The sequence below is a fragment of the Pteronotus mesoamericanus genome, unplaced genomic scaffold, assembly GCF_021234165.1.
Source record: "Pteronotus mesoamericanus isolate MK-2021 breed Mesoamerican mustached bat unplaced genomic scaffold, CSHL_Meso_final contig_124, whole genome shotgun sequence".
Taxonomy (NCBI): domain Eukaryota; kingdom Metazoa; phylum Chordata; class Mammalia; order Chiroptera; family Mormoopidae; genus Pteronotus; species Pteronotus mesoamericanus.
This window is the reverse complement of record NW_026555051.1, coordinates 7550931-7569821: the sequence shown is the minus strand read 5'-3', so window position 1 is coordinate 7569821 and position 18891 is coordinate 7550931. Positions and strand designations below refer to the sequence as shown.

The following is an 18891-nucleotide window of genomic DNA, read 5'->3' as shown; positions in this document are numbered from 1 at the left end:
AAAAATTCCTGTAGGACAATGATGACACTGGAGTAGAGAGTGAGCTGGGGGCAGATACTAGCACCCCTGAATGTCAGCGGAAGCTTTCATGAGCAGGAGAGTAACAGACTGCAGAAATGTGTACAACATACACCTGTACAATATGGAGACAGTTTTCCCATCATAAGCTAGGTGAGGAGATAGTCAAAATCAGTGTGGCAATAAAAAGATGATTTTCATACCATCTACAATAAGCTTCCTTTTGTTCTATAACTAGAAGTAAAATTCCTTCACTACAATGTTTATTCAAATATATGTCTTCTTTGACCTACTTATATAGACAGTAATGAAAATATAATGATCCTATCTCTGTGTGGACCCTAAATACCCCACAGAAAAATTTCATCCTGGTGCCACTTGTAAATATCTTAAATGAGTCTGACAGGTCGACATGGACAAGGCCAGAGATGTGTGTCCACAAACAAATGAATCAATCTATCCAAAATTCACCTCTATAGTTCTTATAAATTAAATCTTCACTTAAAAAGGATAAAGGTAAAATACAAGGCTAGGTTTAGTCAAGTTTTCCCACCAAATATTTTTTGTAGACGGTTATTACTTGATAAAATAAGTACACTTTACAGTTGTCAGACGGAAGCTTCTTCCAAAAAGTACACTTCACATAAAGGCCTGTCTGTGCCTCTAGATGAGACAGTCCTTCATGTGTTAATACCTTTCTTCTCCCCTCTACCTGATAAACCCTATTCTATGAACCCTATCAGCTCTGAGAGCATCGCGGAGGCCTCTTGACAGCCAGTGACATATCTACTTCCACTGCGCTCTTCACTCACTCATCACACCCCCAAATGATGGTCATAGAATAACTGCTGTCTCCCCTACTACACAATGACATCAAGGACCAGACTACACCTTGTCATATTTTAGCTCTGCTCCAACATTTAGCAAAGCTGCCTGATACCACTAGATATTCAAAATTCTTGATGAATTAAGTGTTTATCGCAGATATTCCCTACCCGAGATGGCATAACCATGATTGTACAGACTTAAAAAAAGCAATTTGCAATTAAATGATTTTTTAACACTACCTTTTATATCTCTACCCTTTGGAAGAAGGGGAAAAGAAAAAAGTACATGTATGATGGGTATTAATAACTATTAGAGCACATGACCTTACCTACAAACTTAAAAGACTGACTGCTGGTTTTGTTACTGTTCCATATAATGTAATAAGGCCCTAATAGGACGGGAGTCTTTGAGGTGATAATCAGTTTTACTAAACCTTTAATGTACTTTAAAACATTATTCAAACTTTCAAAGGAAACTTTCTAACACTCTTTCCCTTTTAAACAGAGGATGTTTTATTTCTGTAATCCCCCTTTAAACACCTGTTACAAAACAGTCTGCAACCCATGCTTATACACATATAGCTCATGGTTTATTGGGCTTCACAGATGTGGTGTTTTATACAAATTGAAGGCAAGACTCTCCACTAGCAACGAGTACTACAAATATTCATGCGACGGTCTGCAAGCAAACCCACAGTATCTCTGAGGTATGCTTGCATTACAAGTAAACCACAATAACCAAGATTTGGCGTTTTGACACAAATGACAAGGTATCTAGTGTGTGCATATATGTGTATGTATGCAAACACACAAGCACAAAAAATTTAGGAAACCAACTCATTTTCTTTCAAGGGTAGTCTGCCTTTGGTAAGCCTGACCATATACCGTTAAAAAAAAAAAATGCCCTGGCCAGTGTGGCTCAGTGACCTGAGCGCCAGCCTACTGACCCAAAGGTCGCTGCAACGATTCGAGGCAGGGCACACGCCTGGGCTGCGGGCCAGGCCCCAGCTGGGGGCCGTGTGTGACGCAGCCAATAGATGCCTCTCTCACACATCAATGTTTCTCTCCCTCTTTCTCCCTCCTTTCCCCTCTAAAAATAAATAAATATTTTTTAAAGGAAGTAACAGGAAATATTTTGGATTTTGTATGGCCTGTCTCATCTCTCAAATAGGCCTAGATAAAAATCCATGAGATATATATGAATTTTTATATATAAATATATCTATATTACCATATAAAGATATAGATAGATAGATAGATCTCTGTATGGTAAAAAGAAAAAATGGTAATAAAAGTGTTATTATAAGCCCTCCCTAGAGCCAAAGAAATTTTATCTATACGTACTTTGTGGACCTGACATAAGTTATAAAACTATGAAAAATTTGTTCGATAGATAATTTAAAAGGAATAACCCCTGAAATACTACTAAATGTTTTATAACCTCAAACCTGCCAAGATATTTTTCTCTTAACATGATTAGACATTAGAGAATAATCACAGGGAAAGCTTTTTTAAATGAACTGATTTGCAGGACTAATAGTCTCATTCAAAGACAATCCCTCATTCTCCAAATATCTATTAGACACCTGAGCTGTATAGTCCCCCAAACAGCTTTAACAAAAAGTAATTACTGTATTCCTAAAGCCTTCTGTATGACAGTTGTGAAAATTTTACAAAAAAAGAAGGTTTGAAGGAAAACACTGACAACCTTAACTGGAAACAATGAAGAGACCGTATCATTCATTCACTGCCAGTCACAGAATCCCTCCAGAAATTTTAAAAGGGGCAGTGAGGATGGGATAACACCTTTACCTTTGTTGAAAAACGAAGTGCTCCCATGCTTCAGATGTGTGGAAGCACCTCACTTTATCTTCAGAATCCAGTTCTGATGTATTTAATTACACTGTTGGGAACACCAAATGGTCTGGCACCATGCCCTTTCCCTGGGTCTTGCTGATTGATAGCATCAATAACATTCACTGGCTGTAATTAAACCGCCAAATAGTATCCCCTTTGCCACTTGGTAAATCAATGTTCTTTAATACCCAGAGAACAAAGTACAAAGGTGAGAGGGGTGTTTTTTGCCCTCACCTTCACAGTTCATTTGACTTTGTGCGCCAGAGTAGTTTGCAGACGATGCATATTTCACAATTCCCCTAAGACACTGGTTAATGAAGAAGAACTAAAGAAAATCCTCCAAGTTGGTGACAATTACTTATTAACCCATTTTTGCAAATCTGAGCAGAACAGACATTATAAGCCATTTGCAATAATATACGTGGCTTTCATATAACTCTGGGATAAAATTCAGTTTACAGGGAAAAGGTTTATAAATTAAGGCAGCATATAATAATTTTTTCTTTAAATATTTATAATATGCTCTGTGGGGGCACTGTTATGATAACAGAGCAAATTTCCATTTATTCAAACCCCAACTGGAAAGTTCAAATATCCAGATACTGGGGAGGGCTGGAAGATGGGTGCAGTTGGGAGCCTATGAATGAGATGAATTTTAATTGCATGGCAAAAACAACTTCCATAATCTTAAGGATTCACAACTGTCTCATATCATATAATTCAACTCCCCGTCTTGAGGCTACAAAATACCCATTTTAAATAAATAGGCCCTAAAAGAAATACACTGCAAATTCTCCATTTTTAGAATCAAATATTAAATGATGTTTGTGTATTTACAATGGTAAAAGTATTTGACATTCAAATGCTCTGAAAATGAACAAATTGTCTTTGTGTAAGAGAGAACAAGTGTATTTTTTAAGTAAATCCAGTATTACATTTATTAAAAGTACAACTGTTAATCATAAACATTCCAGATAGTTTATCATAGAACCCAAGAACAAAAATCTTACTTAGATACAGGTTTGTTTTGAAACAAGAACCACCAACCTACTCAAATGCAAATCATTAAGGTCCGCTTATTTGTGGTTCTCAGATCAGGCCACTACCTGTTAAGAATCACCTTTGGTGGCTAACTTAAATAAAATTTCCTTGGTCTCCCTCTGCAGATAATCAGATACAGTAATTTTTTTTTTGTTTTAAGATTTCATTTATTTATTTTTAGAGAGAGGGAGAAAGCGAGGGAGAGAAACACCAATGTGAGAAAGAAACATCAATCAGTTGCCTCTCTCATATGCACCCTGACTGAGACCAGGCCCACAACCCAGGCATTTGTCTTGACTGGGAATCAACTGGCAGGCGACCTTTCACTTTGTGGGACAATGACCAACCAACTGAGCCATACCAGTCAAGGCGAGATATAGCAGTTCTTGAGCAGGGTCCAGAAACCAACATTTTATCAACCACCCTACCCCAATGATCCTGATGAGCATTCACATTTTGGCAGTCCCTCACACAGAAGGATTTAAAATGGTGATCCTCACACTCTGGGATGAATTCAGGTTCCCTGGGGAGCTCATAAAAATCACACATGTCAAGTTCTCCTCCTCACCATCCACCAATATTTCCTGGTTTCTTCTGAACAAGACAATTCCCCAGGTATCTTGAGAGTATATGTGAATATAAATCACCAACAAATATAAAAATGTAAAAGTAAAACAAAACCAATAAAATCAATCCAAAAATATTCCAAAAATCATACTGGTTGGGTATGGCTAAACTGGATTAGGGAGCCCATCAGCTTGTCCAATCTCTGAAAAAGCCTACTGTGCTTGATTGATTCTATGAGGTCAGAGCTTTCTAGGCATATGGACAGGGTCGTCTGGGTAAGGCAAGCAGGAACCACTGAATTTCCAAAGAGTCATTTTAACAAAATTTGTGGAATGTAAAGCTTTTTCTGCACTGTTTCCCGGACCAGGTAGGTGCTCTGCTCCTCCTTGCCCTTCTTACTGCTCACCTGAAGGTCACTTTAAGATTCATTAGCAACCCTGGAACCTATGTAGGAAGGATTAAACTTCTCACTCCTATGGGAGAAGGTGACCTTATACTAATGGCCACAAAATAGATGACATTAGCATGATTTATTGACTTTTTTCAAAATCTACTTCTCTATACCACCAGGAAAGTACTGTAATTTTTTCAATATCCAACAAATTTAAACCAAAAACTAAATAGTGTGACTACTTTCTTCAGAATAAAAGTAGCTTTTTAATTCCTCCCCAACTAGGTTTCTAAAATACAACTTAATATAGATAAGGGAGATTGAAAAACCACCAAACATTCTTATCTTCTCTCTCTGAAACTAACAGGTCAGCACAAGTATTTCCATCTCCTGATGTCAAGCAGAAAGTTTCACAATAGCTGTGTGGCTTGGTACCATCTCTACCACTTTGTAAATGAGACCACTAGACCGAGAGAACAAAAGCAGAATGCAAACACAGGACTTGAGACTCTACATCCTGATGCAGCTTTCAAAGTTCTTTACAGGAGGAGGCATGGGGGCGGGAGGCTGACCAGTAGCAGATTCCCCATACTGTTTTCAAAATACAGAGCCCCCTCTCTCCCTTGCCCATAAATAGTATGTCAAGAAACTTCCCAAAGTAAAAACACAACAGGTACTTCTGCTGCCGTACTTTGTGGCTGAGAGCTGATGCTAAAGGCGGCGACAGCAAAATATGGCAGAGGTGGGAGAAGGAGAAAATGTACCACAGATGCTTTTCTAAAGAGTCCACACAAATTTAGAGACAAACACACTTTGCTGTATTTTCTAAACCAACATATATGACTCCCAAGAACCTACCAGGAAAAAAAAAAACATTCTTAAAAAATGAGTAGTCTCCTATAAAACAGAGATTCAGACAGTTACTATAACTTTTAGTGTTCAATTACCAGTAAAATACTTAAATCAATGTTAACTCACCAATCTGCTCACTATGACCTCCACATACTTGTTTTCTTCTCAAACTGGAGGCCTGGCTGTCTGAAGTGCTCAGCCTGGAAGACAGCAGAGTTTTTCCACCACTGGGCACAGCTGCACACCCTCGCACCTAACGGAGACCTGATTCGGAAAGTCTCAGGACACTAAAAGCCCCAAATTCAGGTCCCCAAGAGAACATCCAGTTTGTTGATAATGGTATCTACACCCTGATTCTAAGCAAAACATTTGAATATCGATAATGTGAAATGGAAACTAAAAACAATAAGAGCTACAGGCATCAGCCAATTTCTGGTCCCAGTAGTAAGTACTGTTGGCTATACCAATTTTTGAACAAGTCCCTTAACCTGAGCTTCATTTCATTGAGCCAAGGAAATATCTGCCTCCCTACAAGAGGTGATTGTTTTTAAATCCAGAGAAGCAAAAGGCTAAAAAAGCCCTACGAGAACACTACAAAAAGCAGGCACACAGCAAGGAATTAAGAGCTCGGTCTTCAGAAGATAGCAGATATCTTAACTTCTCAAGCTAGCCTGGCAGGACAAACTGAAGCCACCAAAATGAACTAGTCCTGAGTCATAAATGAAAGGCACTTAAAGAGCAGTAGGGAAATCAGGCAGACAAGTGGTAACCGCGCCTTGCAGAAATGCCTCTGCTGATGCACTTTTATAAAAGAGGCAGGAAAGGTGGAGGTATGCTTGGGTAATAAAATGATCTATAAGTTCCCTCCAAAAACAAAATTAAAAAAGATAGGTTTAGTCAACAGCTGAGACTCTCTCCCACCACCATCCTCCATGGCTTACGAGCAGGGATGGATGGGCAGGAAACAAGCTAGGTCACTGCCACCAGGAACCCTCCTCCGTGCAGGCTCAGCCTGTGCCAACAACTGTGGAAAATTGTCTACAGAACAGCCATTCAGAGGATACCCAGTTACTGCCCTCTGGGAATTTTCAAAGGTCTAATTCCCACTTTGGTAGGAGCAGGAGTAACACAACAGGCCTGAAGAGGAAGCAACCAAGTTCTGGACCCTGTGAGGCCACCCACCACACTCTTAACCACATTAAATGAGTAACAATCTCTGGGGATTTTTGTGTCTTTAAAAAAAAAAAAATCAAAGCTGAGGAGTCCATAAAACACATTTCAAATTACGGCTGTGTAAATTGGACTCAAAAATAGGTAAGACTTTGCTCTAACTGGTGTGGCTCAGTGGGTTGGGCACTGTCCTGTGAACCAAAGGTTCCCTGGTTTGATTCCAGGTCCGGGCGCATGCCTGAGGGTGGGGTCATCGCACACAATAATGTTCCTCTCCCTCTCTTTCCCTCTCTCTAAACAATAGAAAAAAAAATAAGAAGTTTATTTAAATACATTAAAGAGTTTCTGATAATCAGATGTAGGAATATACTGTAAAACCTTGGCAACATGGTTTTAGAAAGCTCCAGACCATGGGTTAAAAATGAGGTTAGAAAAACACACACTCCGTCTGTATTTTTAAAAAGGTAAAGAAATAGCCCACTCGAAGTTTCCATTTGTGCCTCCACTTCTGGTATGTCTTTAATTACTTTTTTTATCCCTGAACAAACAGAGCTCTGACCAGCTAAGTAACAACTTAGGCTAACATCTCAAAAGTTGTCAGTTAATTTGAGGCCTATCCTTCAGACTCTTACTTCCAAGTTTTCCAAATCTGGTCAAGGTAAAAGAGTAAGTAATGCCCTATATGCAAGGTTTGAAATTAAGGGGTACTTTATAGGAGATGCTTTATAAACGTGTGAAGTTCACACTTCTTCAACAAGTATCTACACTTTGTACCTTCAGGAAAAGGGCATCAATTTTATAAGCCAAAGGAACACCAGGGTGGCCTGAGATCCTCAGAGAGATGGGAAGCTCAGAGACAAAGCAGACCTTCCTGTCCTTCCTAATAAATGCTCCAGTCCAAACTCGTCACTGCTCTCCTCAGAACTCTTTGGTGGTTTTCGCACTTCCCATATAAAACCATGACTCCTTGGCATGGCACTCCTACCTTTTATGACCCCTAATTGCTCTCAGGCTCATTGCCACATTACTCCCCGATCCTTGCTCTCTGCTCTAGCTAACTCTACATGGTTCCCTTAACGATGGCTTAAAAACTTCCCTGGAAATACATGAACTCTTGGCATCACTGCTGACTGTAAAACCCACTTATCTTAAACACCCTAGAATGGTGCTACAGATCTCCTGATGGAGAGTCTATCAGGTGGCAAGCTCAGAGCCTGGCTTCACCTGCCTCCATTTCCACGCCCTTTCCTTCTCAGCATCTATAGAATAGTTACCGAGGGTCAGAATTAAATTCCATGAAAGAACAATTTACACAGGCCAATAAAAACCTACCCCATCCCCAATGATCCTGTACCAAAAAGAAGGCTGAGCTAGAAAAGTGTTTCGCAGCATACATTTTACTATGGCTGCTGAATTTCAGCAGTGGTAGAAGGAAACAGTTAAAATTGTTATGTCTTCAGGATAGCTGCATTTCATCCCTAAGTCATTCTATATGATAAGCAAGAGTTTGTCTCAGTGGTAAGTAAGTTCATTCATTTTATAGATATAAATGGAAACTTAAAAACCAAGGTCTTGTCCAAGATCACAAAGCCAGCTAAATCACATTAGCACTGTCAGGGAGGGTAAGATTTCAGAAACTTAGCTCTATACTCCTCCTATATATTAAAGATAAAGTCCATGATAAACAGAAAAAAAGTCTACAAACATGACATTTACTAACTGAGAAAAGGCTAGGCTAGTTAGAAAAAGGTCTAAATTTAACAAAAAATTAAAAGCAATACAGCTTAGCATAAAGTTTTATTAGCTTCCCTTAATTCCTAACTGAACACTTTAAAAAACATTATTTTTGTAACTGTTTGTAATTGATATTGCAAGTTTCTTGTAACAAACTTCCCTTTATGTATTTAAATAGCGGTTTAATTATTTTTATTCAGGAAATTTCACATTAATGTATATCAATTTTGAATTAAACTTATCGGGATAACATTGGTTAACAGTATATAATTTTCAGGTGTACAAGCTTATAATGTGATATCTGTGTCCTCTGTTGTGCACTCACCTCCTCAAGTCTAGTTTCTGTCTGTTACCATATGTTCGACCCTCTTTACCTGCTTTGTACTCCCACCACCCTCTTCCTCCTCCCCCCAGTCTGCCCCCTCTGGTAAGCACCTGTTTGTTGTCTGTATCTATGAGTTTGTTTTGGTTCATTTTATTAGTCTGTTACTTTTTGTTCTACATTTCACATATGAATAAAAACATACAAGGTTTTGTCTTCTTGCATCTGACTGACTTCATTTATTGTTAATACTATCGTTAATACTCTTAAAGAGTATCAATTAATTTTTAAGCAAAGGTAAAATTTAGCCTGGTCTAAGTCTGAATCATTAAGAAAAAGATAGATTAAGATAGATTTAATTAAAACCAAATCTAGGTACTTCTATGCTGGGAGTACTTTCAGACAGGACTGTTTATTTTGGGAGGTAGGGAAGAGATGGATACTGAAAGGTAGTGCCTATCGATAATAATGAAAAGTTCTATTCCTTGAGATAATAGCTCCTACTTTCCAGATAAAATAAGCACATTTTCAGGAATAGTGCAGCTTTCTGGGCCAGTGGTAGAAGAGGGAAGAGTTGGGAGAGAGGCCTCAGAGTCAAGGTCTCCATTTCACTGTGTGGTGATAGTCACCTATTCACAGCACCTGATGGAGAAAAAAGTCTAAGTAATTTTGGAAATGAATGATTTTACTCTCCTAATCGTGAATATAAGCCCGATACCATTAACCTAGGCAAAAGATCCAAAGTATTGGCTACAGGCCATAAATGTTGCATGAGTACTTAGATTTTATCAATACTATACTTTAACATCCTCTTAAACCAAAATGAGTAGAGAAATAACATGAAAACTAAACACAGTAGTCACAACCACTGGTGCCCCAAAAAGCCACAGAATGAAGGGGTCCTACGAGGGACGAGAGGGCTCTGAGAACCTCACCCCACCCCCACTTCCAATTTTTGACACTGCCATGGGATTCCCCCTCGCCGACTGGTGTCTGAATTGCACGTGTGCCACCTTTTCACCACCCTCCCTTGTACCAGAAAAACACCTTGCAGTTACCATCTCAATAGCAGGGACAACATGAACTGTCTTGAGCCTCCCATACAGTTCAGAGATGGTGCAACGTCACCAGTGAGGTAAGCTGCTGGTACATCACCCCAACCAGAAAAAAGAGTGATCCTTAGTGGAAGAAAATAAGCCATCTTGAGACTTTAACTTATGAATGCTACTAATTGAAATAAACCCCTTTCTAAATTAGGTGAACATATTAAGTTTTTCTAATTTCTAAGCCACACTTTTAAAAAAGTGAGGACTATATGAACTACTTTTTTACTCTGAATGCTAAACTATCATTCAGCATGCTCAAGACAAAGCATGGTTGATATTATAGTTAAACAAAAATTATCTACAGAAGGATTACAATGGTAAAAGCTGAAGACTGACTGAATTTTGTGTGCAAAAATATGGACTTTTTAGAAAAATCTACCTACTACTCAAAAAAGGGTACATTTTGGTGGTTCCTAAGTGTTAGGTCTTAGACTTGCTGTCGCAAATTACCTGGGAAGTATTTTAAAAGATTCCTGTGTCTCACCTCTGAACACTGATCTAATGGGCCTAAAATGGGTCCCAGAACCTGTATTACTCACTCACACTCCTTGTGATTCTGATGCAACCAAGTGTGGAAGTGCCTGAGGGACTTTGCTTCACTCACTGCAGAAATACTGAATATGTGTCATTTATTCAACACAAGATCCATCTGCCAAAACCCTACTGGGCTGATGCTATTAGGAAGCCCCAAGAGGAAGTGCTAAATAAACCACCTTTCATAGTATTTGATTCACTGTTTCAATATTCGAATAACTAGGAATTTTACCAAACACATACTAAATGCTAGGTGGCTTGGAAAACAACAGAAACCTAAACTTGAGGAGTACATGAACACTTGTATACCTGTATGTAACATGTATGTTTAATCTACTGCGGCTTTCTATAGGAAAGCACGGTGTCGTGGCAAGGGTTTTGCTGTGGGTATCAGAAGATAAGGATTTGAGCCTCGGCTGTATTTTTAACTGCCCAATCTTATCTAACCTGTATGACTAGTCTCAACTTTCTCACTGTAGGCAGAGGGTAATGCTTGAATCTAAATTATACATGACTGCCTTCAATCCCCAAATCTCTGTGGTTTCTCCTGGGTGAAGAGAACACATTTCAAAGAAGAAGAAACACAACCCAAGTTGGAACAACCCAACAAGGCAGCAGCAGAAGGAAAGACTTCAGATGGGCTCCAGAAGATGGGACGGCCACTACTGAACTACAGCGAGTGGGCAAGGGGATGCAGGAAGCGGGAGCTACGCAAGCATCTGTGCAGAGGCCGGCCGTGAGGTCAGCTTGCCAGCGAAGAGCCGGTCTGACTGCCGTGGAGAACAGTGTGTGACAACACTGGTACACTCCAAAGTTCTGCCAAATGGTACGGTAAAACAGCAGGGAAATACAAGAGAATTGTGAGCGAGAAGTAATAGGAGAAAAGTGGTGTTTCTGTACAATTATCCTGACACCTTTCTCCAGGGCGGACTGAAAGAAGGAAAGAGTAATCTGTAGACTAGTGTCCCAGAGAACAAAAAAGGGTTTCAAGTGCAGCTTCCAAAAGGTAACTTTGAACACTAGAAAAGAACTGGTGCAAGATGCTGGATAAGAACACAAAACACATCTAACTGAAAATAACAAAAAAGTACAAGAAAGAACAAACAGGCAAAAAAAAAAAAAAATATTATGTAGTTTTGGAAAATGGTCTGCTTTGCCTCTCAGAGAAATCTGGGCCAAACTGAGGATACCAGCTGTTATCTGATATTTTTGAAGGAGCTGAATGGGGCGGTGGGGAAAGAAGTAGCCTGCTGCTTATCCACCACCCCACCCCCATTCCATAAACTCAGAAGAGATGTAGCAGATGCCACAGTGTAAAAGGCACAAGACATTACTGTCCTTTCTTCCTTGTATTCTGCCCAGGCAGCTGGGTCCCGAAGAGAAGACCCACGATGGGCTGTCAGGAAGCAGCTCACATCACGTGGTTTTCTCGTAGGCAACAACAATTCTCTGGCGACCTGTTTGCCCTGCATTTCTGCTTTGTTGTGGACTTTACTGGCAAAAGAACTAACTTAGAACAAAATAACTGACTCACTAAAATAAAATAACAGTGGTTATTTCTGGAATGGAGAAAAGGGTACCACTTGAAATGAGCCATTCCTACCATCTATTCCAGTTTCTGAACCACAACCCAGAACCTCAAAATCATAATAAATTAGCAGCAATCCTGGAAATCAAATTATGTTGGGAAGCCCACGAAAATATGCAATAGGACAGAGAACACACAAAACAACCTGAAGGTAACCATATATTGAAATTTTTTTTAGAGAAGAGCACTTGATTACTAACAGTGCTATTAAAGGGGTCATCTCTGTGATATAAACAAAAAGTATATAGAAAAGTATGAACAATTGGAAAAAGCAGTCCAGATTGGAAAGCCAACATCAAAGCAAACTTAAAGTCTTTATGAGCTTGGACTGTGTTAGAAAGCTATTTTTTCCCCCTTAAATTTTGATAACACATTAACCAGTTCATTTTCTGACCCAAGGGTGAACCTTTTCATACATAGGGCATTTTCTTGATGAAGAAACATGTAGAATCCTTGAACATCTTACATCCAAGTATATTTGGGGGCTACCATGTGTACCTTCCTTTAGATGAATCAGAGCTCGGAGGCATTTTTCCTATGGGCCAATAAATATAAAGAATGAGATGTCAAAACTACCCAGGGCTAACGAAATACCTTAATGGACAATTCTGAGAGAAGCAACTTTTAAGCATAAAGATGACACTGCATTTCTGGATGCCTGAAAAAAATGAGCAGAAATCCTCTAGACAAGTCTCTAAGCAAGACGAATGCCACAGTCAGCCTTGACTAACTTCCCCTCACCACTTCAGGCTATAACCTGAGCAGACTTCTTAAATCAAGGGCGGAAAATAGGTTCTAAGTTGAGCCAATTGATTGAGGTTGTCTGGAACACTATTTTGAAAAATATTTGGGAGCCACATCTAAACCCAGGGAGAAAGATTGCTGTGATTGATTGGCAATGTCTGCACTGGGCAGGAGAGGAAAATTGATGGCACGTGTACTGAGAGTTGGCCAGAGGCAACATCCCTTTTATTTTCTAAAGGAAAAGAAATCTATACTGCAAATTGGATTAACTTCTTATCCAGAGAGAATCTTCGTAAGAACTTCAAAAATGCACAAAAGCAGAAAAATACCCACAAAATTATAACCTGTGTGGCAGATGAGCTCTTCTCGCTCATCTCCTCAAAGCAAGCTGCATCTGCTGGATTTAAGTCAAAGTATAGCCCAAGGACCATATCCAGCTGCCACCTGTTTTTTTGACAACCCATGAGCTAAGAAAGGATTTTTTAAAAATATTTTTAAATGATTGGGATAAAATAAGAAGGCTATTTTGTGACATACAAACATTACATGAAATTCAAGTTTCAGTGTCCATAAATAAAGTTTTACAGGATCACAGCCCCATCTGTTAGTTCATGTAGTGGCTATGGCTGCTTTCAAGCTACAAGAGGAGAGCTAAGAAGTTGTGACAGATGCTGTGTGGCCCGAAAAGTTAACGTATTTACTACCTGACCCTTCGAGAACAGACGTGCCAATGCCTGTACTAGAAGAACTGGCCTAGGGTTTCCTTAAGTCACATGGAGGTAATTTGCTTGAAGGGAAGGAGGTTTAATTCAGTAGGTTTCATACGGGACTTATCTAAAAAAGTTGCTGCTGTCTCTTTGTTAATATAGGAGTGATTACATAGGGTACTCCTAAATAAAGTTTCCCCCTCATGCAACAACAACAACAAAATTCCACTATCCTCTCCCCAAAGAAGTATCAATGTGGGCACAAAATGAATAAAGGAAAGAACTGCCAGTAGATCTTAATTTTTTTAAATGTTTTGCAAGTAGATATTAAAAATTTTTATACATACTTTTATTGTTTTGGTTTGAAGTCTCAATCCATTCAGGGTGTTGATAGCTTTTTCTGCATCCTTAGGGTCAATGTAGTTCACAAAGCCATATCCCAAGCTCTGCCCTAATGAAAAGGAAGGGGAAAGGCACACATCAGTTCTGCACCACTGATGACAGAGATCCATTTTCATTTTAGCATGTGGTCTTATCATTAACACCAGCGTATTTTCTCAATAGTAAAAGAAGTCCACATTAATTCTTCTAGAAATATGTATGTGATCTTTTTTATCTCCTGTCTACATTTGCAAGTTTAAACACCAGTTAAACCCAGCAAGCTGTGCCATTTAAAAAAACACATATCCCCAAGGAGTTCCAGCACACAGGTCCTGCCTGAGCCAGCGCGCCCCACAGTAAGGCAACAGTCAGCTCTGGAAACCGTGGGTGCAAGTCTACACCGAGCTGCTGAGTGGGCTTCATGGGCACGACTTTTTCAGCTTCAGTTCCCTTACCCATAAAATGGGAAGGCGGTAAGCATCAACCAAGAATCTGTCAGTGTTCTCTACACTGAACCCTGACAAATTTATAGCCTTTATCAGGACAATTATTTCAGAGTCTAAAATGGTGAAGAATAGTGTGTATGTGTGTGTATTAATATGTATGTGTTTGTGTTTGTATGTGTATATACGGGCAAAGGTAGGCTTATACTTGTAATACTGTACGAATAAATAATATGATGATTAATAAATACAAGAATAAACTGTTTTGTGTACTCACAACTGTAAACCTACTTTTGCCCACCTCTGTATGGACATTTATTTTAGAGGAAAGTGTCTTCAAATAAACTGAATCCAATTTTTTAAAAGGGGGTTGATAACCTAGATGAGGAATACAGGAAAATAAGAACACAAAAGTTTACACTAAGGCTTCCCAAGCTCATGAGAACACGTGGGAATGGCAAAAAAAAAAAAAAAAAAAAAAAAAGAGCATAAACAAAAATAACAAAACAGGACATTTCTGGAGTGGCGGCTGCTTCAAAATAAGTCTTTTGATGTTGCTTTTCCCTATGGTATGAGCCCTCTCACCCCTGGCTCAATGATGTCCCAACTCTAAAATAAAATAAAATAAAATAAAATAAAATAAAATAAAAGGAAATAAACAAAGGATCAGAAACAATGAAATGCACACACAATTAAAGCCAACCATAAAAGCCTGAATTTTTCAACTAAGGGAGAGTTTCTCAGTTTGAAAATGTTAGAAACACTATTGAGATGGTAACAAAAATGGACATAGAAAAGGTCAGTCTACTTAACATCAAACCAGACTTTAATGGAGGGTTTCCTGGAAGATGCCCAATAAAGGTCCAAATGCTTTTAATTAAACACCATCTCTGTATCAATCACACAACAAAAGGATTTTTTTTTCTTTTAAGGTATCTTAGGTCCAAGCAGTTATGAATACACGTATTTAGGATAGCCATTCTGGTTACCCTATGTGGTTCCTTATAACTATACCAAAAAGAGAGGGACGGGGGTTGGGGGGGAGAGAGGAAGGGTAGAGAGAGGAGGGGAAGGGGGGGTCAGCTAAATACAGTACTAATAATCATGAAAACTTGTGATCATATTCTGGAGATCACTATCATTACTAGGGCTAATCACTACTAACTTTTTCATTTTTTTTAAAGGAGGGGGGAGCTATAATTAACTCAATTCATTATTTTTTGTCACACTAATCATATTTTGTTTTACTCATGGTTCTATTCTTTTAAAAGTTGTAGGGGAAACCACTATATTTTTAAGCATTCAGCTTTTTACTAATTCAACAAACATTTATCGTAAGTCTATTGCATGCACAGTGAGTGCCTCCTTATGAAATGTGATTCAGTTTTATTGTTGCTGAGCAGGATTCAAATTGGCTGAACATATTAAAAATACCTGCCCAAGGAAGCAGTTTATGATAAGAATATGGGCTTTGAGGAGGACACACAGGAGTGCCAATCCTCGCTGTGCCATTTACAAGCTGTGTGACTCTGAAGAAGCTACTTAACCTCTCTGAGTTGTAACTTCCTTATTCCTGAAATGAGAGTAATCCCTATCCAGGGAGGTTGCTGCAACAACGATGAGCATATTCGCTATAGATAGAAGTAGATCAGTCTGGCCAAAAGATAAAGTAAGAAAAAGTTACGTGTTTCTACTATTTATTAAGAAGTTTAATACAGTCATTTAAAATTAATCAGGAAAATGTTACAAATACAATGGGAAAAGGAAAGGCAAGCCGAACATTGTGTAGTTTTGTCACACTGCTATTCTATGACAAAAATATATCAAATTATCAATAGTACCAGCATTAAGGGTCCATTTCTCCCACCTACTACATTCCCTCACACCCGCATTTCATCAGCTTCCAATCACAGTGCTTTCTCAACCTTGACTGCACAATGAAATCATCTACAAAGTTTAAAATCAAAAACAAAAACAAAAATAAAACCCTGATGGGTAAGACCCAGTCCCACAGAGTTTTATTTTATTGGTCTATTTTGACTACCAGTCAAAGCACTGGTACTAGGTTTTTAAAATCCTGGTGACTCTTAACATGCAGCCAATGATGAGAATCATAGTTTTAATGGTGAGAGAGAACCCAGGACTACAAATGAGTTTTCTAGGAACCCTGAGAAGGGTCAAGCGCTGACGGTCTGGACATGGGAAGTGACTCTGCAGGGAAGAGGGCCTTTTACAGATGTGTTTTTAAGATATAAGTGGATGTCTTTCTTCTAAAATCATCAAGTTATTCATCACTTCAGAGAAACAGGTTCTTGGCTGGTTGTGGTCATTCCCGCGCACAGCAGTGCCTGCTGGAGCTGGGTCACTGGGTAAAGCGAAAAGCCTGTCCTGCCAGTCCCTGCTTAGCTGTCTCCCAGGCTGGCCTCTGAGCTCTCATGCCCAGCACACTGTGGGCACTCAAAAGCTTGTTAAATGAATAAATGAGAAGCATAAAGGTGTTGTATATTTAACCAAAGGTATTACCAACATCACCGTCACATGGCCCATCCACTTAATGGACCTTTGACCTGACCCCCTCAAGCAAGCATGGCTAAATATAATAACGATGAGTCTGCCAAGTTTCCATTATTATCAGCCTAAGCAAAGTAATATGAAAGGGTATATCTGCTGCTAAAAGTCTGCATTCTTAAATATACTCTCATATGCATTAGATAGAACATTGGCACTGGAGCACAAAGGCGTTAAGAACCTCACAGACTGCCGTTTTAAAGTGAATTAGTCAAGTAAGCCAATATTTACTGGATCCTTAAAACAAAAATATCACAGATGATATACCAAGATAGACAAGACTCTCCCCATTCTCCCTTTTCAGCTGTGTAATATTTTACTGTTCAAATTTAGTCTCGTGTTAATCATGTTTCATAACTCATATTCTTCTCCTGAGAGATTGAAATGGTGTCTGAAGGCAGGCAAGGTCAATCAGCTTTTCCAAACTAAAAATGCACGTAGCAAGCAGTGGTTGAATCCATGACCCTCAAATGCTATACTGTTCTCTATTCAAGTCAAACTAGTTTATATCTGAACCCAGAACATCTTCAATATGCCTGAAGTATAATGTAACAGGCCAGAATTTTCTAACAGGGTTCTATCATAAAAAAAAATAATAATTTTTTTTTGGCCCTGGCTGGTGTGGCTCAGTGGACTGAATGCCAGCCTGAGAATCAAAGGGTCACCGGTTTGATGCCCAGTCAAGGCCAACATGCCTGGGTTGCGGGCCAGGTCCCCAGAAGCAACCACACACTGATGTTTCTCTCCTTCTCTTTCTCCCTCCTTTCCCCTCTCTCTAAATAAATATGTAAAATATTTAAAAAAATAAACAAATTCGAAAAACTTAAATTTAAACAGTTGCCCACTGTTTCAAATTCCTATATTTCTTACGTAAATATTGGTTTCATTATATATGAATTTCTATGCTGTTACTAACTTCTATGACAAAGTAAACTGCATCTTATATAGCACCTATTCCAGGTTATTATAAGTGAGTGCAGATTTTTAAAAAATAAAACATCAAACATCAATAAAAAATAAGTGGCCAGGATCTACTTTTTCTCACTCATGTTCATCAGCTAGTAAACAGCCATAACCCACCAAGGAAGGCTTGTTAAACAAGCCTCGTTTATCCATATCATCCAAAATCTACTTTTCAAATCATTCTGAATTTAGAATGTGCATATTGACAATCCCAAAACCAAGAATCACATCTTTAAAAAATTTATAAATCTCTACATTTAAGTCCAAATATAACCATTATGGAAATCAACACAAAAAAAGAAAATTCTGAACAAAATGACAAAGCCAAGGCTTTCTTGCTTTAGAACCCCCAAAAAAAAGTCTTCTGGTAACTGAACATCAAGAATAGGGTCAACACTACTTGTCCTCACAAACTACCTATAGTTATAGGCTCTTAGGGATTTTGGAGCATTAAATGAAACTTCGGTCTTAACAGCCATGGCAGGGATTCCTAACTTCACTATAGAGCACGCTATGTCAACAGTCATACAGCCTACGATCTTCACGCAGGTACTGAAAACCCCAGGTTGGTAAACTGCACTTCGGCACATGTATTTTGTATACCGTGTGTGAATGCCTTTTGTTTTGCATCCTCTTTTTTAATCTTAACACATTTGCAACCGAAAAGGGTCCCTTCTTCCCAAGAGACAGAAAAATCACTTATAAACTGCTCTTGGCATAAACTGAAAACAGTTACAGACAGGCTGCTTCCACGGTCAAGCGATCTAGAGCACAGAGCTGAGACACTCCATGGGCCTCTGAATGGGACTGAGGTCCATGGGGGTCAGAGGAGGAAGGGAAACACAAGAAGAGAGTCCATATAGTGACAAAGTGCTAGTGGCAAACACAGTAAACTTCAATTTATCCCAAATTGTGCATAATTCAAACCAGCAGCAGTCCCTTGCCAACTGCATTGCTTTTAATAGCATACTTTAATTAAAATTTTAATTGCATATTTTAATTAAAAATACACAATCTTCTGGGCCCATTTAATTCAAAGGTCACTTTATTTAGTCTTTTCTATTTCAAATTACTACCA

General features: G+C 38.9%; 1 protein-coding gene across 3 annotated transcripts in view; it reads right to left on the bottom strand.

Moving 5' to 3' along the window:
* The window catches only part of ELAVL2 (ELAV like RNA binding protein 2), a 128079-nt gene that overhangs the window by 22805 nt on the left and 86383 nt on the right, over window positions 1–18891 (bottom strand). For all 3 annotated transcript variants that reach the window (XM_054587883.1, XM_054587881.1, XM_054587882.1), the window contains exon 3: window positions 13806–13909. In XM_054587883.1, coding sequence (XP_054443858.1) covers window positions 13806–13909 — 104 coding nt within the window. The remainder of the gene's footprint in view (window positions 1–13805; window positions 13910–18891) is intronic.